The sequence below is a fragment of the Equus caballus genome, chromosome 6, assembly GCF_041296265.1.
Source record: "Equus caballus isolate H_3958 breed thoroughbred chromosome 6, TB-T2T, whole genome shotgun sequence".
Classification (NCBI taxonomy): Eukaryota; Metazoa; Chordata; class Mammalia; order Perissodactyla; family Equidae; genus Equus; species Equus caballus.
Genome location: NC_091689.1, coordinates 97043588 through 97068164, shown reverse-complemented (window position 1 = coordinate 97068164; position 24577 = coordinate 97043588). Strand labels below are relative to the sequence as shown.

Genomic DNA, 24577 nt, shown 5'->3' with positions numbered 1-24577 from the left:
AGTGTTGCCCCTTTGGACATGTTGAACAAAAGCTGCAGCTGTGGATACAAGATGGCATTGTTAAAGTTCTGGTCTCCAGCTTAGGAAAGACTTGGGATCAGTCAGTTGTAAATGCACAGCCAGAGAAACTGTGGGGAGCCTTCGCTGCTTCCAAAATAGATGCCGGTTTCTTTGTGTCTGTGTGCACAGGCCTGCATTGCAGATAACGTTGGCTTTGAACGATAAGCACCTAGTGTCTCAAAGCTCTTACAGACACAGAAGAAAACAAACACACAGTGTTCCAGAAAGCATCTTCTCATCGATGAGTCTACGGCCACCACTGGAGGAGAGACTTCCTAATGGCTGCGTTGGTTGGGTGGGGAGAGGGACGTGGGAGGTGCGGTTCTTGCTTTGTCTGGGAGTTGTGAGAAGCCTCAGCTTCTTTGTTCGCAGACAGGTGAATATCTGTTGCATCTGGGTGGCAGCAGAGGCAGTCCTCCTCCACGGTGGGGGCGAGGTGCAGAACAAACGCTGATCTCAGAGTAAAACGAACAGAAAACCAGTTCAAAGCCCCGGCTGTCTGAGCACCTTCCCTCATCTGTACAATGAGAATGGAACACCCGCCTCATCTATCTCCTGGGGTTTCTGTGAGGATCAAATGATAAGATGGAGTGTGTGAAACACTGGGGAAATTGTGTAAAATATCAGTATTTTAAGAGAGATGATTTTCTGAAACCCTTGAGTTCTTCCTCAGATTCCATGACTATGGCCTCATTTAGATTTTCTGGCCCCTCTGTAACCCTAGCCATCAGATTCTCAGGGAGGCACTAGAAAAGCCCCAAATCACTAGAAATCCCTACTGAGGCAGCTCACCCCAGACGCCCCTCCGTGAGTGGTCGTTGCTGATGGATCTGCTGTGTCAGCTCGAGAGATCTGCCGATCGTGGCTGCAGCAGGCGTGGCTGCAGCAGGCGTGGCCGTGATGGGAATGCCTGGGCGCTGGTTCTTGTTCTGTTTCTTTTTAAAGTGAATGTTTATATTCGTATTGACTTTGCAACAGTAGGTATGGCAAATTTAACATGCTACTTTGTGACGGAAATTAGCTAGCACCAGCTCATGGTTTAAATGATCTAGAACCACAGTGTTAAAAGTATGCTCACAGTCTTGACCACATTAAAAACGAGGGGGCCAGCCCCAGTGGCCTAGTGGTTAAGTTTGGCTCCCTCCACTTCGGCGGCCTGGGTTTGGCTCCTGGGCACAGGCCTACACCACTCGTCTGTAGTGGCCACGCTGTGGTGGCCCACATACAAAAAGAGGAAGATTGGCAGCAGATGTTAGCTCAGGGCGAATCTTCCTCAGCAAAAAAAATGCACAGAAACAGAATGTAAATAAATCTCATGTTCACACTCCTTTTAAAGACGATGAGTGCTTATCACGTGCCTTCTTAAGTCTGTTGACAACAAGTATTTGCTGGGATTTTGTTAAAGGATAAATTGGGAGGATCCTTGAAAGTCACACATGCGCAGTCCTGCATTGGTGTCTGCTGGGTGGCGCTGGGCTTCCCCTGTTCCAGGCGGGGTGACCTTCAGGCCTTTCTTTCCCCACTCTCCTCCTCGGCAGCCCGCCTGCCCCGCCCATCACTTCCTCTCCTGTAACAGTCTTGCTGCTCTGTTCTGCCCAGAGCCCCAAGGGGAGTGGGGATCGGGTCAGGCAGAGGGAACAATCGCAACCACTTACATTCCTTTCTTTCCCCATCCAAAGCCCAATCCTGAGGAAGACATGGAAGTCATTACTAAAACTGCCCAGCATCCCTTATTCTTAGCCTGCATTAACCACTTGGCCTTTGCTAGATTAATGACTCTTTGACCAGCAGGTCAATGGTCACAAAAGTTGTATTATTTAAAAATATTTCTGTAGTTTTTTTTCCCAGTTGTAATAAAAATAAAAAGTGGCTGTCCTTTGGTTAACCTTCACATTTGCATCGAGGTGATTTTTCTTTCTCGATGGATACAGAGCTTTAGTAAGCTCCTGGCCGTGGGTTTGGATGGTTTACGCGGTCATCCTTAACCCTTTTCCGGTTACGGTGCTGTGTTTCCCTTGGAAGAGGCAGCCTGTGGATTGCCGCCGTCGGCCCCACTCCCGTCCTCACGACTTCACCTTTCAGGTGAGCAGCCCTGGCCCCCAGGCCCCGCATCTCACCTGTACAAGCGGCAGAGGCTGAGGGATCAGGCCAGGACTTTTTAACTTGACCTTTTTTAAAGCTTTCCCCCAGCTTTTTATTCTGAAAATTTTCAAACCTATAGAGAAATTGCAAAAATAATAAAATAAATACTCAAGGAGTCTTCGTGTAGATCCACCTGTTGTGAATATTCGGCCACATCTGCTTTCTCCCTCTGCTGAGCTCTGTCTGCAGATTTTGCTGAACTCTTGGAAATGGTGAGTAGCGTGCTTCTTTACTAAGCGCTTGAGCGCACATTATCTAAAAATGACCTCTTCCTACCCAACCACAGCACACACTGTCAAACAAAGAAAAATAATAACCACTCAGTGAACGGCAGACTCCGTTTTTACGGTTCCCCAAGAATGCCCTTTCTCACTTATTTTCTCTGAGAATCCAACCAAGGCTCACACACTGCGTGCAGCCTTGTGTCTCTTGAGTCACGTAACCAAGGCCGGTCCTCCTGCCCTTGTGGACATTGACCAGTTCACTCTGAGCCAGTTTTGCGTCACTGACCCATTCCCTTATCTGCGAGCTCTCGGGTCGCCCTCGGACAGTGGAGAGTGTGAGATCTTCTGGAGCGTACGTTTCTGCTGACTGCTGGCATAAGTCTCTATCCACGTCTTATGGACACTTTATCTTTGAAACTTTTCTTTGACTGCTCTGATGCTGCATCGTCTGCTGGGGTCTGTGGTCTCTCATCACCCGATTCTGCGCACTCAGCCCTCAAGGCAACCTGTGCTCACCCTGTTCCTGGCACAGTTTGTAAGGCTTGTGAGGATTAAATGAGATAGCAGCCCCATGAGGTGTGGGTACCATTAATCCCACAATACAGATAAGAAAACCGATCCACTGAGAGATGAAGCAACTCACCCAATTCCACCTGGCTCGTAAGTGGCAGAGCTGGGGTTAAACCCTGGCAGTCTGACTCTCGACCCTGCACGTGTCGTTACATCCGGCGCCCTAAGGGGATATGGCATCTCTTTTAAGAAGTCTAGATGTCAAAGAGAAAGTCTTCATTCTCCAAAGTGGCTTATGAGGAAACTACCAAAGTAATTGCCATTGTTCCTGCCACTGAAAGCTGAGCTCTCTTATGGTAGCAATAAAGAGGCAATGAGGATGAGCAGGCCTCTAACAGACCGGGTTTTTTGGGGCAAATGGATCTGAATTGACCTCATAAATTACAGCTGTGTGACACCCACAGAAACTCACAAGAAATAAAAACACCACTGGGGAGAAAAACAAAACATCAGCGCTGAGCCAGAATGCCCCTGACAAGCCATAAAAGAGAGCCCTCAAACGGACAGGAAGCGGATAGCGCCGGCTGTAATGCGTGCATCTCCGAAGAGAACGTTTAACACTCTCAGGTCCTTGTTTGTACTTTAAGATGACGTTCAACTTGGCTATTATTGCTGAACTTTCTTCAGAAGGTCGATCTGGTTTCGTTTGACTTCTCTCCCCAGGGACCAAGAAGGGAGGTTCTCAGCTTTTTATAGTATGAGGCCTCTAGAGAATTTTACTTCAGGGACTTATAAAAGCAAGTTTCCTGTCGCTGGATGAAACATAGAGAAATTAGCATGGTTGGGACGTAAGAATTATGGCTCATTATTAAAACTCAAGTTTTTAAAAATTTCTTACAATTTTATAGCTGAAAATTTAAAAATTTGAGAGGAAGGGGAACAGAGTTGTCAGCCTCGGGCCTGGGAGTCGAGTGGGAGGAATCGAGAGGGTGGGGTTGCGAGAGGAGGAGGGCGGAGGCACTTCCTGCCACCTTCCTGTTGGGGTGATGGGGGTGATTACGGAGACAAGCCGCTCCGCTTCTCTGGGAGTCTTGACTACTGAAATCAGAAAAGAAGAAGAAGAAAAAATTTATCCCAACTCAATGCATCTTCATATTTTTCCTTTCCTTTTATCAGTTGAAAAAGTGGGCCCTGCCCCGTGGCCGAATGGTTAAGTTCGCATGCTCTGCTTTGGCAGCCCAGGGTTTTGCCAGTTCGGATCCTGGGTGCAGACATGGCAGCACTCATCAGGCCACGTTGAGGTGGCGTCCCACATGCCACAACTAGAAGGACCCACAACTGAAAATATACTACTATGTCCTGGGGGGCTTTAGGGAGAAGAAGAAGAAGAAAAAAGAAGATTGGCAACAGTTGTTAGCTCATGTGCTAATCTTAAAAAAACGAAAGAAAAATGAAATGTCCCTGAGCAATCAGAAGAATCCGGATTTAGAAATTGAAATCCCCAAAGCTCCCCCTTCGCCTGGTCGGGAAGAGATCAGTGGACCCTAACCTGTGCGTTTCCCAGGTGTCATTTCCCAGCATTGGTGCCGTGGGGGCAACTGTAAGCAAATGAAACCCCATCTCCCGTGATGTCGGAAGAGTCCGACTCGAAGCCCGCGTTTGGTTGGGGCTTCGGCACGCTCTTCTACGGATACTCTGAGGGGGGCCATCGACTCTGCAGCTCACCTAGAAGTTTGGATGCTTCTCAGAGCCCACCCAAGACACACTTCGTAGACCAGCTGCAGACTTTTCCATCAATCCTGGAAAACAGCTCCACTGAATCTCTGGACCAGGGCTGACCCCGGCTCCAACCGGACGTCCCTAGCTGTTAATTTAGTTGTCATTTACCAGTCACCCACTGTGTGTGCCAGGCACTGCACCACGTGCTGCAGGCACAGGGGCACATGGTCCCTCGCCTGCAGGAAAGCCTGTGGTTTCCGAGTGTTGGGAGAGGGTTGCAGACGTACTCTGGGAGCTCAAAAGGGAGAGTGACTCAGGCTGGTACGGGACAGGACCGAGGAAGGAGAAGGGTAAGAAAGGTGTTGGTGTGAGGGGGCTTTTGGTTGAGCCTTGAAAAGGCGGGTGGAAGTGGCCTGTGGCCAGGTGCACAGAGGACTGTCCACAAGGAAGAGAAAGCATGCCTTAGCGGTGTAGCGGCGGGTGGTCGGCACACGTGGGACTGCACGTAATTAAGAATGGCCAGAGCCTGGTGTGCGGGGTTGTGGTGGGAGGCTCGAGGCAGCTAGGGGACAGACCGTGGAGGCCTGGGTGCCACACAGAGGGCCTGGGCTTGTCCTCGATGTCTTGGGAGCCACTGCAGGACAAGCAACAGAGCCAGGTGACCCGACTCACGTTCGATTAACCCCAAGTAACAGAAAGTTTACCAGCGCTGTACTTCCTTTGGAGTTCGTTTTTTCAAATGATGAAAGTAATGTCAGAAGTACAAAATTAGTGTTTTTCAGGGCAATATAATCAGTTAGTGATTTACATCTCTTTCAGCTGACGGAAGGCCAGGCTCAGGAGAGGCATTCAATGCATGTTTGTTGAACGAATAAGTGAGAGAGTGAATAGTTAAGCCTTTGTACAGCATGGTGGCTTATACAGTGAAGAGGTACCTGAAGTTTTTGGAGTTCGTACCAGGGTTTGCAGACGGGTCTGGTCGCCTGGGGAAGCCGCATCTGACCCACGGGGCTGCAGTTGCTGGCTGCAGTGCTGGCTGCTGCTCCCGGCTTGGCCCCATTGCTGTGTTTAGCCAAGGTCTTGCCGTCCAGTTTCTGGTTCCTGGCCTCAGGTGGGCCAGGTTCCAGCAGGTCACTGGATGACCGTTTGTCCACAGTGTTTCAGCGCGTCCTGAAGCGGCCTCCTCTGCTCACCCCGCCTGGGGTTGCCCCTCTTTACGTACCACGTGGCAACTTAGGCCCTTTTGTTGTTCTTTCTTCTCTGTTCATGCCCAGCTTCGCGTCCTAGAATTCAGGGCAGTCCTTCAGCTCTGGAGTCACATCTGTCCACATGCAAGTGCTGTTTGCTGGTGCGTGCAGGTGTCATGAGTCACCCAGGAAACAATTCCAAGCCATGGGCTTCGCCAGTGAGGTCTCACCATGGTATTCCTTTTTAATACAGTGTCTCCAGTGCATTTTAATACTGATTTATTATCTGTCACTGTCAATCAGTAGATCCCGTGAATGCGCACGACACCTTCTGGTGCTATAAAAACAAAACTGTACGACATGGTTAGCAGCCAATTGTTTGGACAGAGAAGCAGCAGCTACACATGAGAACGTTATTAACGGAGGCTTTTGTAGGATCCGTGCCACATGAGTAGTTTTAAAGCCTAGTTTCTAAACTTTCCTCACTTCTGGGTCACCTCCCCAAAATCTTAGGGTTCTGGGCGTCCCTGCCTGAAGAAACACTCGTATCAGCAGTAAGAATAATGAACACGCGGTGGAGGGAAAGATAATTTGGGGTTGGGGTCAGTGCAGAGGGTGCATCAGACAGGGCAGGCTGACTATACTGCAGAAAGAAAAGCCCCCCAATCTCAGTGGTTTATAACAGCAAGATAAAGGTTTCTGTCTACTCTCATTACACGTCCTTCGTGGGTCAGTGGCAACTCTGGTCTCTGTCACCTCTCCTTCAGGACCCACGCCAACAGAGCAGCCTCTCCTGAAATGCCTGTCTTATGACTGAGGGAAATGAGATAGAAAGCGCACATTGGCTCTTAAAGTTCCTTTCCAGAAGTGAAAGGAGTCATTTCTACCCACAGTTTATCGGCGAGAACAGGTGACCGCACCTGAGTTCAGCAGGGCGCTGAGTGTTGGACCACCAGTGATACAGAGGCCCCTGCTGAGAGGGGACCTGAGCCCTGTGGAGGACCCTGATTTACTGAGCAGACACACCCACACAGTAGGGAGGAGAAGGCTGGGACGGCCCGGGCGGTGCTGACGGGATCGTTAAGAAAGTAAGACTTGTCCATGTGAAACCCTTAGAAAACCAACTGAAAGGCAGGATGGTGTTTGATTATTTTCTTGACCAGAAAGTTTTCAATGGCAAAGCTTGTGATGTCATTTTATAGAAATAGTCTAAAAAAGGAGAACTCAGGGCACGTCAGAGTAGCCTGCGGACACTTATGGGGTTAGGTCTTATGGGATCCTAGGGTTTGAAAATCCAGTGATGCATTTATTGGTGCAATTGAGGACAACACGGCGAAGATGAGGCTGGGCCTGTGGTACGGAAAGGGGCCCGATGCGGGGGAGCGTTTGCGTAGCGGTGTGGGAGCAGGGCTGGCACCCTCAGCTGCTCGAAGCCTCCTCGTCCAGGCCTGGCCCGTCAGTGTGCGAGATGACGGGAACGCTGAGTCTGCAGAAGGTGGCCGTGGGCATCTACAGCTGGAGGACCAGTTGGGAAAGCAGGCTTGACACCCATGCAAGAGCCCTGGTGACCACTAGGTCCCATAGCCTCCCCTGGGCCCAGGCCACACTCACATGGCAGGTGTCCGCCCTGGACCCTGCGCAAGGTCTCTGTGCAGAGGACATGCCAGTGCAGCAGACATTGGGGTTCAACACCTGCCTCTGAGTTCCAGGATGCCTCCTGTGCCCACCTCATCCCCATATTAAACTGAGCCACAAAACTCGTGGTGTGAAGTAGAATTTAGAATTGCCCCGTGCAAAAGAAATAGTCAGCCCATTGTTGGCTTCCAGGCCGTGGAGCACCTGCTCTTCCCACAGGAACAGCCGGACCTGGGACACCCAATTCCTCTGAACCCCTGACAAGCTCCTCTGTTCCTACACAAGGTCAGGAATCCCAGCCACCACATGGAAAATGGCAGGTAAGCTGCGTGGGGCTCAGGCGGCTGACTTGGGGGTGCATCGCATCTGTCCGAGTTTGGGTTCTTGGCTTTGCAAGTACAGAAACGGGCAGAATGGGTGTTCACGGTGTCTGCCAGAACCCCTCAACTCAGTACAGAAGCCACGGTGAACTCTGGGGCTTTGCCCGAGAGAGGGCGTCTGCGCGAATGTCGTGTCCCAGAGGCGGGACGTGTACAGAGCAGGCGGTCTGTCCACATCTTTCCTGCTCTGGCTGCTACTTCCTCCTCCTACTTTTGCTGCCGAGTCTTTGTTGACTAGTCACCAAACTTATCTCAGGGAAAACCCTGATGCGCCAGGTCCCTGAAGCCTCTCCAGATTCCACGACCTGGGACCAGGTCTCGAGGCCTGCCCGTCGTCCTCCAGTGATGACCAGTCTGGGGACAAAACTGTGCACCCGTTTGCAAACCAGCTTTGGATTTGCACATCAGAGGGAGGAGATAACAGCTTTGACTTCCCAAACCGTCCTCAGAGCGTCCTGTCAATCTCCTCCTGCCATTCCCGATTCTGCAGAGCAGAGAGCAAAAGAAATCTCTACGCCGGAGATGGTGCATAGTAAGCTTGGGGCACGGTCCACTTTTCTTTGATTTTTCTTTGATTCTGTCTTTGATATTTTCCATCTCTTAGGTGACTAGAGCAGTGCGACGTAAGGTTAAGAACAGAGCAGGCTCTGTAGACAGACGACCAGCTCCACCCCTGGTGACTGGTTCTTTGGTGTGTGTGAGCATCCCCGGAGAGCTCATTCAAGCAGACTGTGCATCCTGACTCCGGAGTTTCTGGCTCAGGACTGTAGGGGGAGCCTGAGAGTATGCACTTCTAACTAGTTCCAGGTGACGCTGGTGTTACTGGTCCTGGGACCATACTTGGAGACCCGCTGCTTCGTGAGGTCACTGCAGATCGTGTCCACCTGTGTGAGAGGACAGTTGTCAGGGTTAAATGAAGATGGGTCCAATGCTCCGAGCTGTGAGTGATTCTGCTATGCAGGCATAGCCGACCTGGAAACATGGCCCATGCCTTTTCTCCCTGTTTTGTGTGCTGCTTGTGTTTTGTTTTTGTAATGAGCCACTTAGCAGGAACCTCTGCCCCCATTTCAAAGCCAGAGGACCTGTGACTTTGGAGGCTGTGTTTGCCCTGACCTAGGTGACGTGCTCTTTTCGCCTCTTCTGGAGACACCTCCACTATCTGATGTGGGCCCTCGTACACTCTCATGTGATGAGCTCCGTGTGTGTGCAAATGGGAATGTGCACACATGAAATTGAAGGTTTGGTGTCAGCGCTGTGGCTCCTTCTTAGGGAAGGCAGAAGGAACTTGCCAGCCTTACAACAGTCCCACCAGTAGAGCTGCTGTTCCCACTTACGTATGAGGACGTTGAAACTCGGCACAGTGGGCAAGCTCTCTCAAGCTGTGACTTAGGTCAAAGGGTAGCTGTGAGGATACATGGAGAGATGTGCAAGTCTGGGACACCAGCAGCTGCTCCATCACTCTGGGTACCAGAGCCTCGTGGACAAGACCATACATGCAACAAGCCTCGTGAACTATGGCCACGTGCCCATCATCACTGCAGCTGTGCTCCCTGGACCCGGCCACACGGGCAGGTCTCTGCTTCTCTCTGGGTGTGTCCTCCTGAAGCTCTCAGAGTAGACAGTCTGACCAGGGTTGCTATGGCAGCACTCAGCATGGCGTGGTCCTGCAGGGTGCCTCTCAGCTGTCTGGCCCTGGCTCAGTCAGTCACAGCCAGGTGTCAGCCTGGACCCTGCTCCAGGTGCAGACTGTAGCAACACGATGCTGAGAGAGCTGCCTGGGAGCCTTGCCCCAGCGTGGGGTGGCTCCTGCCTGTCTGTCTGTTCGAGGTGACTGAGGCAGCTGGGTCCTCGGAGGAGCACACAGTTTGGACTCAGACAGACCTGGGGCTGAGCCTGGTTCTGCCACTTAAGTCAGATCCTCAACAATAAATTGTGGCTGTCGCCCACCACACAGAGGGCTTATAAAGACCAGTAACAGTGCTAGCATCATGCCTGGCACACAGTGTCTGGACTTGATGAATAATAGGACTTGGTCTTTTATCTAAAAAAAGCTGGAAAGATGGAAAAGTGAAAAAAAAATGAGTTGGTTCTATCACCCTGACACTTAGCCCTAAACACTGACTGTGCTGTTTTCCGTTCTCGTGGGGACTCGTCCGTTGTTTAATTTGAAGCTTTATGTGCTGTGGGGCTATTTCCGTCCATGGTTTTTTTTTTTTAATGAACAGTCTGTTTTATGTGGTTGTAGTTGTATAATTTTGCGTTCAGATTTCTTTCACATGGTAAAATATTTTTATTGTAAGTTCTGTACGTAATTTTGGCAGACGCGCTATAATTTACGTAAAATTACTTATTGTCGGACGCCTAGCAGTAGAGCGTTGGTTGACTAAGTGGTAATGCATTCCTATGACAAGATGCCGTTTAAAAAGGTGCTTCCATATTGATAAGTATACTTCTGCTGCACGTTCATGATTGTGTGTAAAATGAGACGATTTCCCTCCCAGCTCTCTCTGGACGGTCACTGCCCCGGGCTCAGCAGCGCTCACCCTTCAGTGGGCCTCACAGCCGCCCAGGGAGCCTGTGGGTCCGGCTTCACCCCTGGAGTGTGGTTAGGAGCCGGGGCTCAGGCATTGGCGTTTTTGCGAGCGTCCGGGTGACTCTGACGTGGGAATGGCACTCCCCCCGTTTCCACCTTTGAAGCTGTACTTAATTCTCCCAGCTCCCGCTTTCTCCTGAGCTCCCCCAGTGCTTTCTTGTCTTGTGGGTTTTTGTGAATCCTTCTGGAGCGTAAGACTTTTCTCCATCCTCCAAGCAAACCCATTTGGGCACGCACGTCACACCGCCGGGACTTGTGTCAAGCCCCGAGTGAGTTCCTGAATATAGATACTGAAGCATTTGGAATCCAAGTTCCACTTACTTTGTCGTGAGGAGAAAGAGGCCAAGCATGTCAGAGCTCTTTAGCACACCTGCTGTTACCAAGAACTTTGGGAATAAAGGGTAACCTTTCCAACCTTGATAGAAAAACAAAACTCTTGTTTAAATTACCCTCATCTTGGCAGGTGGGCTGTGAAAAGTAAACACCTTGTCCTTTGTGCATCTACTCTGGTCTAAGCCAGAGATAGCCCGTGTTTGTTGGAGAGGGTGATTAAAATGCTTCAGGAGGCCTGTCGTTCCAGAAGCATTGCGTGAGTGTCTTCCAGATTCATTGTTTGGTTTTCATTCCTAGACTTTGTGCCATTGGGGTTATTCAAGGTGAGTTTCCCATCTTGCAGTTCACTTGGGGGCCATTGGTGCTAAACTTGAGATTGAGTTACTCACCAGAGTACTTCTTCACTCAGGGTTTATTGGTTTGATTTCCCTCCTTCCTTCAACCTGATCGTACTGGGTGTCCATGGTGAGTGAGGTTCCTGTTGTCTCTCACTGTCCTTTATGTGACAGGCCGGCTGTGGCAGGTGGAGAGCTGTACATATAACGATTGTAAAGGTTCTGCTGAGATGACATGGAATGTTTTCCCTTGGTTGTGCAGGACTAGACCAGATTCTGTACAAATCTGTGATTATTCCAGCTTTAAGAGCATTAATAGCTACAGAAAAGAATTCCCCAGGGGCCGGCCCAGTGGCACAGCGGTTAAGTGTGCACGTTCCACTTCTCGGCGGCCCGGGGTTCACCAGTTTGGATCCCGGATGCAGACACGGCACCCCTTGGCACGTCATGCTGTGGTAGGCATCCCACATATAAAGTAGAGGAAGATGGGCATGGATGTTAGCTCAGGGCCAGTCTTCCTCAGCAAAAAGAGGAGGATTGGCAGTAGTTAGCTCAGGGCTGATCTTCCTCAAAAAAAAAAAAAAAAAAAAAATGCCCAGAAGGAAACCTGAAGACCCGGGTTCAGTCGCTCGCTCAGAAAAAGCTCTGCCTTGCTTCACATGAGCACGTTAACCTTGTGGAATTGAAGCTCCAGGTGCCTGAGAATTGGTGCTACTGGGGAATGGAAGGTTCTGGTTAATGGAATCGTGCTGGTGGGAAACCACAGGAGGGACTGTACTTGTACACATGGCACACTCAGAATCCTCCTTCGAACCTTGTTCAGAAGTCAGCTTAAAACTCTACGTCTGCAAAGCTGTACGTGATCCCCGTCCTTGGAAACTGTTAACCATTTCTTCTTTTATTCCACATCCACAGCAGTACCTTACACACACCTCTGTGATCCTACATGTCACGGTCCGGTGGAATGATCTGTTTGCGCGTTGCTGTTCTCCTCTAGATCAACACCTCACTGGGCGTAGAGACTGTGACCCACCTGTCCAGCGTAATCACGGGTTGAATGCCTGGATTCAGTGATACTAAATAAATGGACAGGTGAATGAATGAATGAGGATTCTGCACTGAACAGGTGGCATCAATCAGATAAACTGCATTTTATGGGTGTTTTCTGAGAATTCCTGCAGTTACTAAATTTAAAGCGTCACCCTGCCATGACAAATTTCCCTAAAATATTCTTATAATAAATTAAGAATAAATAGTGAAAAAGACAAGTCCAGTATCTGCTTCTTCCTGGATTCCTCATGGCAGCTGAGTGTTCCCCAGCCTGTGGGACCCTGACTTAAGGAACTGGATCTGAATTCTGCAGAAACCTGCTCCGAGGTAGCCCGTTGGCTGCCGTTGATTCTGTTCCTGGGCTATGGAATTCCACCAAGGGCTCAGGTATCACAGAGGTTTGAACTTTGTAACATGTGACAGATGTGAAGCATACATTCCCCAGTCTCTCATTTTAAAGCGTTTGTATTAGAAGGGCCAGATGATTTTAGATTTGAAAGAGATCTCTTCACCTCACTGATTAGGACACCGAGCCTCTTGAGACGGGCAGCTTTCGTCTGTGGAAGGAGCGCCAGAATTGAAGTGACAGGGGCCAGGACTCAGATCTTGGCTTTGGGGCTCAAATCACAGCCTCTTCCAGGCCGTGTGATCATAAGCAGTTTATATTTAGTATTTTTTGGTGATCAGTTTTCTCATTTGTAAAGTTTGGTTGAAAATCCATCTCCAAGGGTTGTGACAAGGGTGAACGAGGACCAGCTGTGATGTCGCACAGACCAGATGTCTCTGCCCATCCTTGCCTGGATCACAGCATCTGTGGCGCAGGGAGGCGTTGCCCCGAGGCGTTATTAGGGTGGACTGTGGTTCCCAGGTCACCTGACAGGACTCACGGATGTCAGGGACACCCACTGCAAAGAGCTGCGTTACACCAGCATCTGAATACAAGATCCGGGATTTCTCACTTTAAAAGCAATCTCTCTTCTGAGTCACAGGTTTTATTGCTGTTGCTCTCTTCACTTTCCTTGCAGGGAGAGTTATGGCACCCTCTCAGTCAACAGCCACTATAACGTAAGTTTATATAATTGTGTGAACTGGCAAGATCATTTCTATAATGCGCTAAGAACTCAGAGCAAAGTATATACATATTTTGGAAAAATAAGATCTACCTAGCTTAAAAATTTTTTAAATCACATTCTAAAATAGTTAAATATTTGTGCTAAATTGAAAGGGTTTTGGCCAGCAGTGAGCCAACTGCATTTTAAGCACAGAATTTTTTAGGTCTCCGTGAAACGTCACTCGGGGGAGAAGCTGCGCCCTTTGCTTCCTGTTCTTATTCTCCCAGAGTTCGTTTATCATTTTAAAAGACAGCTTATTTTTCTCCCTTTTTCTCTCCTGTAAAGGCAGAAACCTGTGGGTTCTTGTTGTGGGGCGCTTCCCAAAGGAACACAGAGTTGGGATTCCGGAGTTCAAGTACGTGGCAAACATGCATGGAGATGAGGTATGTACGCGGCTTGAATATCTGAAATGTCACCAGAGGAACTTCCCCTCAGGTCTCTGGAGCTCTGTGTACATGCTGAGGAAGCAGCATAAATCGTAGCAACGAATCTGGAAAGGCCATCGTGTTAGGCCTTCTGAGAGAAGCAAGGAACCGGGGTCCGGCACCCCTCACAGCCGTTTGGTTGTTTGCCCGGTGCCCTGGGGGGGTTACCTGGAGCTTCTCTGTGCTGGGCCGGAAGAACAGCCAGGCCCCAGCTCCGCACTGTGGCCGCGTCCCTCACCTCCTCCTGGTTGATCCTTCCACCTCCTGGTCCGCAGCAAGGTGAACCCAGCAGAGCAGCTGTCTTATATTTCAACTCAAAACAATCAATGGATCTCCAATAGCTGACCAAACTCCTATTATTTGGCTTTTTAAATGCTTTCATTGCTTTCTCTTAATCTAATCCTCAATGTTTTCAATGCTCAAGTGTAGACTTAGAGAAAGTTCTCTCATACCCACCATTCAACCAACACTTACGTTCCACAACAGGAGCCGGCCCGGTGGCGCAGCAGTTAAGTGCACATAGTCCCCTTCGGCATCCCAGGGTTCTCCAGTTCGGATCCCGGGTGCGGACCTACATGCCGCTTGTCAAGCATGCTGTGGCAGGCGTCCCACATATAAAGTAGAGGAAGATGGGCACGGATGTTAGCTCAGGGCCAGTCTTCCTCAGCAAAAAGAGGAGGATTGCCAGCAGATGTTAGCTCAGGGCTAATCTTCCTCAAAAAAAAAAAAAATCTGCAATAATGTCTTGCCTCTTTTCCAACTTAGCAGGGATAAATTCTGTTTTGTGTTATTTATTTTATACTTTGCAAAATACTGTTTTACCTCTCCTGCCTGCATGGTCCTTCTGGCCAGGCATTGGAAGATGCTCACCTCTGTTTCTCACCTGACTTCCTCAGAGTGTTTAAAGAACATGACAACTGCAGTACTTCCTGTTAGCGAGGACCCTGTACAGCTGGGCAATCAAGTGGAAAGGAAGACAGTTCCGTCATCACAGTAAAGGAGATGTACGTGGGGACATGCGTAGCACCTGACAGGACGTGCTCAGCTTCGGGGAGTGGCAGAGTCAATGCGTATTCCAGAGTACCACCTGCTGGCTTGTTAAAACACTCCTGAATTTGCAGCAGTGTGGGGGGCGTGTCTATCAAATGCTGAGCTTCCGGTTCTGGCCTAACCCTTCCCAAACCCAGGCTCTGTAGGAACTGGATCCACCCCTCATACCGCTCACAGCCTGCCTTTTCCAGGCATACCGCCCCACCCACCCTGCCTGGAGAGGGGGCTTCCTGCAGCTGGAGCTAAGATGCAAACACCTGCCTCTAAGAAAGGGCTTGGTCCTTCAGCCTGATTTGTGGGTGGGTGAAGTTCAATCCCCCTGTGACTTTTTGGAGCATAACAGGCTGAGCTTTAAGACACTTAATCTTACTGGGAGTCTGACCAGAGCTGTTTTTAATAAAACAACTGTTCATTACAGACAGCAGTCCAGATGTCCTAGTTTATTGATTAAGGTGCCGTGGAATCCATTTTTAATAAGAGACATATGGCCCTCATTGACATGAGTAGTTTATTTACTGAATTCCTGGCATTTCAGAGGTTGCAGCTTGCTGCTCAGAAATTAATCCTCTGAACTGACATTTGCAAAGAGAAGCAGGAGTCTTTCCCTCACTCACCCCTGAGTTTGCGTATTCCTTCCACGTCCTCTCCAGAGTTCTGGCATCTTGCTCTCCCGTTCATTCCTGTATCCCGTCAGTCAGGGCTCTCGTTCACCTGCTTCTGGGAGGAGCACTAAACAATGAGATGAGGCAGGGGGAAAGGTCCCAGTGTATTTTGGGGTAGGGACCTGAAGTCCCATTACCTCTGTGTGTCCCACTGATAGCAGTGTCTGGAGCTCCCTGGGCCATTGAGAAACTTATTATCCTGAATCTGAGATCTTATATATTCTGCCCCCAGTGCCACTAGCTGCTGGGGAAGGTGATGGCTTAACCCAGGAGCAGAGGGTCTAGCCACCTGACTCATCTTTTTTCTCTCAGATCTTTTGGAACTGAAAGAGCATTTTCAAGAACCCGCTATTAAAAAGCAACATAGCCAGCATTTTAGGGCAGTGGTTCTTAACCTTCTTTGGATGGATTTTTGGCTCTTCTGGCACAAACTTTGAATGCTGACCTCGGGGTCCACGGATCCTCTAGGAGTTTGTGGACCTCGTGTGCAGGATCCCAGCAGGGGGCTGGTCGCACGGTGGACAGAACTGACCACACTGTGTTAAAAATGTTTCTTCTTGTCCCTGAACCCCACCGCAGAGTGTGTGTATGCACGCGTGCGTGTCACACTTAATACCCTGGCTGGATCACAGTAAGCAGTGGCAGCAGAAGGACCCAGTTCTGTTGGTGATACCTGCTGTTTTCCCCCATGAATTTTTACCTCATTTTGCCTTGTTTTAGAATTGCCTTTTTAAAATTAAAAATAATGTTATTATTACAATGTTATTATTACAAAATCAACATATGTGCATCTTAGAAAAAATACAGATCAACAACAACAAAAAAAACATTGTATACTGACCTTCCAAAATTTAGGACTATTAATTCTCTTATTTATCCTTCCAGATATTTCTATGTGTGTGTGCACTTTTTACCAATGAGCTGTGCTAATTTGCTATTTGTAACATTTTTTAAATATTAGCTACTCTTTTCATGTCAATAAATATTTATTCTGTTTTCATCTTATACCCCACTGTCTAGTTTCCCCACTTGTCCTCAAAGTGTCCCCCAGATTGTCCAAATCGGGATCCAGTACAGGACCACGCATCACATTTGGTTGATATATTCCGGAACCTCTTTTAACCTAGCTTTTAAAGCATCTTTTCATGACACCAGACTTAAGAAAGAGACTTGCTCAGTTGTCCGACCTCCAGTGTGTCACACATCCTGGCTTTTGTGTGTCCATCATTGAACTTGGGCCTCTTGTCCCTTTGTTGACTTAAAACTGCATGTTAGATCTAAAGGCTTATTGGATTTAGGTGAAACATTTTTGGCTGATATACAGCTTAGCAATTGTGAAGATGGGTTAGTCTGGCCGATGCTAAGGGTTTGGGCTAATTAATTAGCGTAGCTGACTCAGGAATGCCAAAAGCAAACGGGTAGCAAAATCAGCTTAAAATGGCCCACTTGCAGATAAGTATTGTTACAAAAGAGGTGCAGGTAATCCTACTCTTGTTCTGTATGAATTTCCCTTATTCTTTCATTTTTACGAAGATCAGTGTCATCCTACGAGGGGTAGGGCCACGTGCTGGATGTTCTGGTTGTCACACTGGCTCACTCTGCCACGTTGAACAGGCTGGCAGGTTACCTTCTATATGGTGCTTTACAGCAGAATAACGACAGTCACCCTCTACTGGAGGGACCACGCTGAGTGCTTCATGGGCATCGCTTCTTTTGATCCCTTTGCAGAAGGCGAGTTTGTCAGTCCCGTCCCATTTACTGAGAGGGGGTCCAGGCTTGTGTTTGGTCTTAAGCTGTCAGAATTCGGAGCCTGGACACCGAGCCTTCCCCAGCTGTGGGTCTGCCTCCTCCACTCTCTGCTGCCTTTGAAATGTTGTTTTCATTGCTAACATTTTTACATGTAGACCTGTGATCTGTCTCAAAGTGATTTTGTTTGGGTGGATATCTAGTTGTGCCAGTGCCATCTGATGAGAAGATCTGGGCTCATTCACGGCGTAGAGGAGTGCCGGCTCTTACTGGGGTTAGCCTTCCAAGTCGCCTCGCTGGCCCTTCCTTCTGCCCTCTCTCTGCTGCCCCCTCCTGCACAGCTGCAGAACCACACCCGGCTGCTAAGAGCACCGCCGGCCTTTGATAAGCCTTTGTCCCCTGATGGTCACGCTGTTTCAGAACAAGGGAGAGAGATTTCTGTGCTTCCACCTTTCTCATTTTAATAAGACTAGCAGGTGTTCTTCTGGGTCACCCAGGCCCTTGTTTGCACACGCACTGGCATGTTTCGCTGTAGAAACCCCAGTTCTAGGTGCAATCTGTGTAGGCTTCTAGGTTCCTGGTTGGCAGTGCGGAGACCCCTGAAGTCTAATCGTTTTAATTAGAAGGGGTAATGCCAGCCTACTGAGTGGGGAAGCTTGTTTTGTGCCTATCTTGTATCCCATGTTTTTTAAACTCTGTAGAAAAAAAAATTCTTAACCTTGGTAATCTCTAGATTGTTAAGACTTTCCTAATTCCTCTCTCATGGAAATATTGAAGCGAGACTTGACTATGTGCTTAAAAGGTTGGGTGCTCAGTTTGAAGCTAACCCGGTGCCAGATGAAGTGCGGTCAGAGCCAGGTTGCCTGGGTTCCCTGACCTCAGGGCCCACGGTCTCAAGTAGATAGGAGCCGGGATTTGATGTGTGTTTGTTAAGTTTAACTGAATTGCCAATTCGGGTTCTTTTTTCCCCATAGAGTTTCTTTTAAGCTCTGTTTCTTAAATATCAATGAATTATTTTTACTATGATGGTTTTTTCATGTATACACTTTTCAAGTATCCACATCACACTCAGAATTTCACACTTGGTGGCATTAATTTATAGTTTATTGCATTGCAGATAGATAGGTTGAAAGGAAAAACAGTCCCTGGATGACAGTGACCATATTTTTCAGTCTGAAAACAAAGGATAAAGGATAAATGATTTTCACACACCTTCTAGGTAGGAGAGAGAGTTGCGGAGATGTAGCGTGTAAATGTTTGTATTTAGAGAGTATTTTCATGGTTAACCTGAACAGTAGGACATAACATCTGAAATTGTGTCCCTCCTGGAAAATCCGGGATGTGTAGTCAGCGTGCAGCAGAGGTTCTGAACTCACTAAAACAAAACAACAAAACATCAAAGCCTGTCCTTCCCAATGCCGCTTCCCGAGCAATTTGTCCACCAGTGCCCCAGCTGAGAGGAAAATGTCCTCAGTTACACAGTGGGGCTTGCACACTGAATTCTTTGTTTTTGGATTTAGACAGGACTGATCTTTATTCCAGGTGAAGCATCTAATTGCCTTTAAGCATGTATTAAATTCCTCATATAATCGTCCTCTTTCTCTTCGTCTCTCTTTTTGTGAGGCTGGGCCATGGTCACCAGATACCCTGAGTCCTTGCCGTGATCTGAATTGTTAGCCCCCAGCCCTGTAAAATTCCCTCAGTGTGGAAAATCCTTCAGACGAAGTCCCTTGATCATTTGTACTTCCCCCCCCCCCCCCCCCCCCCCGCTGAGAACCTTAAGTTCTCACGTTTTCAGAAAGCTCCTCCTCAGCATGGTCTTGACGTTGTAGTGGGTTTGTCAACAGTAATCAATAGTCGCTCATTGAGTATGTGATATGCCAGGCGCTGGGTGGGACTCAGGGCTACAGGGGGAGCTGGTCAGTCCAGGTCAGCTGGCTGTGTAAGGTGTGTGAGCAGCATTAGGACGGCGTGGTGTGGGGTGAGGGACCACATAGGCAGGTCAGGGAACCCCGACTTCGGGAGGCCAGGAAAAGTGTGCTAGATAAGGTAGTATTTAGGCTGATATTTGAAGAAGGATTTAGCCAGGCAATCCAATAAATGGATTAAATCTTTAGCACGCTATTGTGGAGCCCCAGAAGTGACAGGCTCCTTTGTGCCCCAGAAGCTGCATTACAGGGTAGCGTTCCAGAAACAGAGTCCACCGTCAGAATAGCTGAAGTTTCTGCGCACCTCGTGCTCTCTCAGACAACACACTACTATGTTGGGGACTGTTTCTTCAAAAAATTTCTTCCATTTTTTGGAAGCATTCTGTGAAGAGCTAGAACACTCATTTTTATCTATCTAGCAAATTCCAACATGATTTAGTTCAATGTGAATTGAGCTAAAACTGATAGAGAATTTGTTCTCTGCTTTCTGGGTTATCACCATTTTAACTGCTGGATGAATTGTCAGCAAAATACGCGGGAGCTGCTGTGCTGGTCTGGCCTCGAAGCCCCTGCGTGGGTGGGGTCCCTTCGTTCAGCCTGCACTCTCCAGGGGCGGAAGGCAGTGCGCCATCTGAAAGGCTCCTTCAGCTCATAGCACCTGTTTTGACCACATTCTTTTTTAAAATTGGGATTCTCTAAGCTTTCAAATTCAAAGACTTAATTTTAAATGAAGGAAGGTTTATATATAAAACATGAATGAGTGCTTGACACATTTATATTAAGTTTGGGAAGAATTAATTTGAATAATATTTGGCATAAATCTGCTGTTAGAGGCAGCAAAATACGGCCTGACAAAAAAAGAGGACTTTGTTTCACTTCTTCTGAAATTTCATCTGTTTACTTCAGCATTTTTTAAATTATCTGACTCTTAGTTGGTTTTTTATCACATCTCCAAGATTTTTATTTACCCTCTGTAGTGAAGAACTTAGGATTCATTTTGGAATATGGAGGCACACAGAAAATACCTTGGTTACACATTTGTTTCCTTGAAATTATCATGATTTTATTGGTTTTTTAAAATAACATGTTTAATTTAGAAGAAATTAGACAATAGAAAAATAAGAGAAAATAAAAATCATTTAGAGTACTGTCACTCCAAAATAACCATGACTAATACTAGCCAGACATCCTCCTAAACCTTTCTATACTTATTTCTGTAGTAAGAGGATGAGAGGAAGTAAAAGGGTATAAAATAAAATGTGTGTCATATTATATATGTTATTTTTAAGAAGTATGAGACTTAATTTTACTTGAATTTAACAGAACCAAACTGAAGTGAAACTAAAATAATTGGTCAACTTAATAAATATTTTCTCAAAAAAATTTATTAGAAGATTCTTCTAAGGAAAAAAGTAGGAATAACTTTGAAATTGTAGTCATTTCAAAGATGTACTTTTAACTTTTGTTGTATCTTATGACCCTTTGCCATGAGAAGTGAAGAAATTAGCCCTTTGAAAAAACCTCTCTCCTCTCGCCCGGCCCCACCCTCTCTGTTAATTATAAACCTTAACCTCACGTTCTGTTCCGTACCCAGGCTGTCACCATGGCTTAATCCAGTTCTATACCTTAACCACAGCTCCTTTACTCTCTGTTTTCATTTGCTTTTGGTTGGGTGAATTTCATTGCCAACTCGTGTCTTGAGTTCCAGGAAGAACTGGAGGATGATCTGAGTCCCGAGTGCAGCCCGGAGGAGGCCCATCAGAATCCCCATGTGGTTCCACGCGACTTTCCCTCCCAACTGTCTGAGCCATCCATTCTCCCTCTGATCGAACCATCCTACAGTCTCCAACCAGCACTTGGAAATCTCAGGAGCTAAAGTGGTTCCTGGCCATCCCTCTCCATAGCTTCCGCTCTTCCCCAGCCCCTTGGCAGAACAGCTCCTTGAATCAACCACTTTCCACACGTAAAGTCGCCTTGCACAAATTAACGTCCACGGCCCCTTCTCCACTGTTTCTAGGGAGCCAGTGAGCAGCTCGTGGAGGGTGATTCCAAAGAGCTGGAGCTTTTAAAACACGGAATTGGAAACCCAGCATGTGGGTTGCTTGACTTTTTTGATTATTAGTCTGACAGGACTTTTTCAAGTGAGATTTTTAACCATAAAAATAAAAATCAAGGTAGTGGAAGGAGATAGAAATGAGTAGGAAAAAAACAGAAGTCAGAATCGAGTATATTTCCACTCTGAATTTTCAGGCTACCTTTGAATCTGTAATTCACATATTCTAAGTTTTCTTAGTCCCAGTTTCAATTATTCTGAGTTTGTCAGGATAACGAATGCATCAAATGCGGCCTCTTTGCTTGCCAGTGAGGGGCACAAAGTGAGGGATTGCTCACCTTTTGTCACGACAGTGAATTCCTACCGTGGAGCTGGGACTGAAACCCTCTTCCTGCCCTCTGCCACATTAACGCCTCTGCAGCTCCGTCCTCGTGCCATCCCCGCTGGCCCTGGGTCCCCACTGACTAACCCTCCACAGCCCCTCATCTCACGTCGGAGGTAAACGTTCCACACTCAGAAGCAGATTCCTCGAACCCAGGACTATAGGGAGAGCTTGACGTAGCCTAGTCAACCCTTTCTAAAATAAGGCTGAAATGTGAAATACTTTTTTTAAGTAAGAAAAATAGTAAATCTCTCCCTTGGGAATTGTATAGCAATCAGTCTTTCTCACAGGTCCTCAGTTTCCCAGTCGGTGGTGGTACATAAGATAATTTTAGGTGGATGTGACCATTTTTATTTTCATGGTCATGCTTTCACTTTAATGTACATCAGAAACATATATCTAACAAAACGGTAAAGACACAAAGGTTTTCATGTTTAATGTAAGTAAAAATTGAGCCAATTTAAAGAAAATATAAACTAAACAATAGCACAGATAATATGCAGATACGGCAAAAAATTGTGAGAATGATGTGCAGATGACTGGAGTTTCAGAAACATGAGGATGTGAAGATCAGAAACCCACAGATACGGCAGAAATTGCACAGATGTGCAAGAGGGAAATTTGGAAGTAGGGGAATTTGGAAATCTGAAACCTAGTTAAATTATGCTTGCTACAAACTTGGATTTTTCTGTATTAAAATCTACGTACATTGAATGCAGTGGTTCTCAGTCTGTTATCCAGCAAGACATACGTGACAGCTTTCATACACACCATGCATGCTCGTGGGCACAGAACCCCACGCCTTCTGAGACTCTAAAATTTAGAAAGCAAGTAAATTATAAGAATAACCTTTACTCCACTCTAATTCTTTTTTTGGTGAAGAAGATTGGCCCCGAGCTAACATCGGTGACAGTCTTCCTCTATTTTGTCTATGTGGGATGCTGCCACAGTGTGGCTTGATAAGCAGTGTGTAGGTCCACACCCAGGATCCGAACCAGCAAACACCGGGCCAGCGAAGTAGAGTGTGCAAACTTAACCGCTGTGCCACCAGGCTGGCCCGCAACTGTTTTAGATTTTTCTTATAACTTTTACTAACAATTTTCAGCACTCCAGAGTTGATCGCCACTTGCCAGAGTATCAATATGCGTGAGAAACAGTGGTCTCAACTGGTTTTGGTCTGAAACATCATGTGCAGATCGCTCGTTGGGGAATTTGTGCTTTGGGGACTGTGTTCCTCTGGCCTAATAGCACCCCATTATCTCTCAACACGCGCAGACTGTGGGGCGGGAACTGCTGCTCCACTTGATCGACTATCTCGTAACCAATGATGGAAAAGCCCCCGAGATCACACGTCTGATCAACAGCACCCGCATCCACATCATGCCCTCCATGAACCCGGACGGGTTTGAAGCTGTCAAAAAGCCCGACTGTTTTTACAGCAATGGCAGGTACGGGGGGGCTCATCTGTCTTTATGTGAAAACAGAAAACAGAAAGGCCCCCGTCAGCTTGTCCCCCTTGGTGCTGGTGGAGGAGCCGGGGAGCCGTGTCAGAGCCCGCGTCAGGTCACTGCTGGGCTGAAACCTCCTCAGGGCTGCCTGTTGCCATCAGATGAAAAGTGAGACCCTCACTGAGGCTTCAGGCTTCAGTGACCCCTGAGCCCGCCAGCTGCCCCCCTCACCCCCTCGCCCCTCTGCTCCCGCTGCCCCACCTCCCCCTCCTGGAGCTGCCCGCTTCTTTCTCCCCTCAGCCCTTTTGCACACGCCTCGCCCACTCCTCAGCCCACCTCTGCTCACACAGCATCTCCTCAGACTCCTCCCCGAACCTGTCGTATGTTAGGTCCCAGTCACGCTGGCCTGCCTCCTGGCGCCTTATCTTCATAGCACAGTTTTAAGGTCTGATTTCCTGTTTGATGTCTCTCTCCTGGCTACAGTAAGCTCCCCGAGGGTGGGAATCCTGCCCTGTGCATTGTGGAGAAATCCCCAGGGCCCGGCCCTGAGGCCCTCGGTCGTTACTGGTTGATTTTTTTAAGCCAGTACAAGAACTAACCACAAAGAAGAGTGAGTCTTGTCGGATTTCTGATTTAAGCAGCTCGTTTTGTTTCAAGCTGCCTCAGGAAGTTTGGAACGCCTATGTCTAATATACATTTATATTTGTGCAGTTATTGGCTTTTACCAAAAATAAATAAAATCTCACCACTTGATTCCCTTCAAGTTTTTCTAGCATATTGAAACACGGCCAGTCCACTTTTCAAAAATACGTTTGTATGAAGTGGCACGTTCCTGTTGTTTCTGTTATCAATTGCTATGTAGCAAACTACCCCCAAATTTTAGGTACTTAAAGCAACCACCCTCGATTCTGCAAGTTCGGCGCTTGCGCAGGGCAGGCCGGCACGGCTGGTCCCTGCACCGTGAGGTCTGGGCCCGGCTGGGGCTGGCCGAGCCAACGAGCCCGGCCCAGGTGTCTGGAGTCTCTGTTTCGGCTGTCGCCTGGACTCCTCCTTTTCCCGTGTGGACTCTCCATGTGCCTGACCGTGGGGTCTCAAAGAGTTCCAAAAGGGAGTGTTTCAAGAGCAAGAACCCAGAATGCACACACTTACCAACCCTCTGCTCACATGACGATAGCTGCTGTCCCACTGGCGAGGGCACGTCACGTGGGAGGGGACCACACACTGCATGGATGCCAGGGGTGGATCGTGAGAGGCTGCCCAGGCGAGCACCCACCACCCTATGTTTATCTTTGTAAAGACACTGGGAGCCCACGCCAGAGGGCTGCACACTGAACGAATCCGCTCCCTCACGTGCCATCAGTAAACCCTAAAAACTCTTTCTTTTAAAGGGAAAATAACAACTACTATGACCTGAACAGAAATTTCCCCGATGCGTTTGAATCTAATAACGTGTCAAGGCAGCCTGAAACGGTGGCGGTCATGGAGTGGCTGAAAACAGAGACCTTTGTCCTCTCTGCAAACCTGCACGGCGGGGCCCTGGTGGCCAGCTACCCGTTTGATAACGGGGTTCCAGGTAAGCACACGGGGCGGCTCGGGCGTCCTC

General features: G+C 48.0%; 1 protein-coding gene across 2 annotated transcripts in view; it reads left to right on the top strand.

The window, feature by feature from the left end:
• CPM (carboxypeptidase M) overlaps positions 1-24577 on the top strand; it is a 62919-nt gene that overhangs the window by 23242 nt on the left and 15100 nt on the right. For both annotated transcript variants that reach the window (XM_001917056.5, XM_070271902.1), the window contains 3 exons: positions 13566-13663; positions 22802-22974; positions 24363-24547. In XM_001917056.5, coding sequence (XP_001917091.2) covers positions 13566-13663; positions 22802-22974; positions 24363-24547 — 456 coding nt within the window. The remainder of the gene's footprint in view (positions 1-13565; positions 13664-22801; positions 22975-24362; positions 24548-24577) is intronic.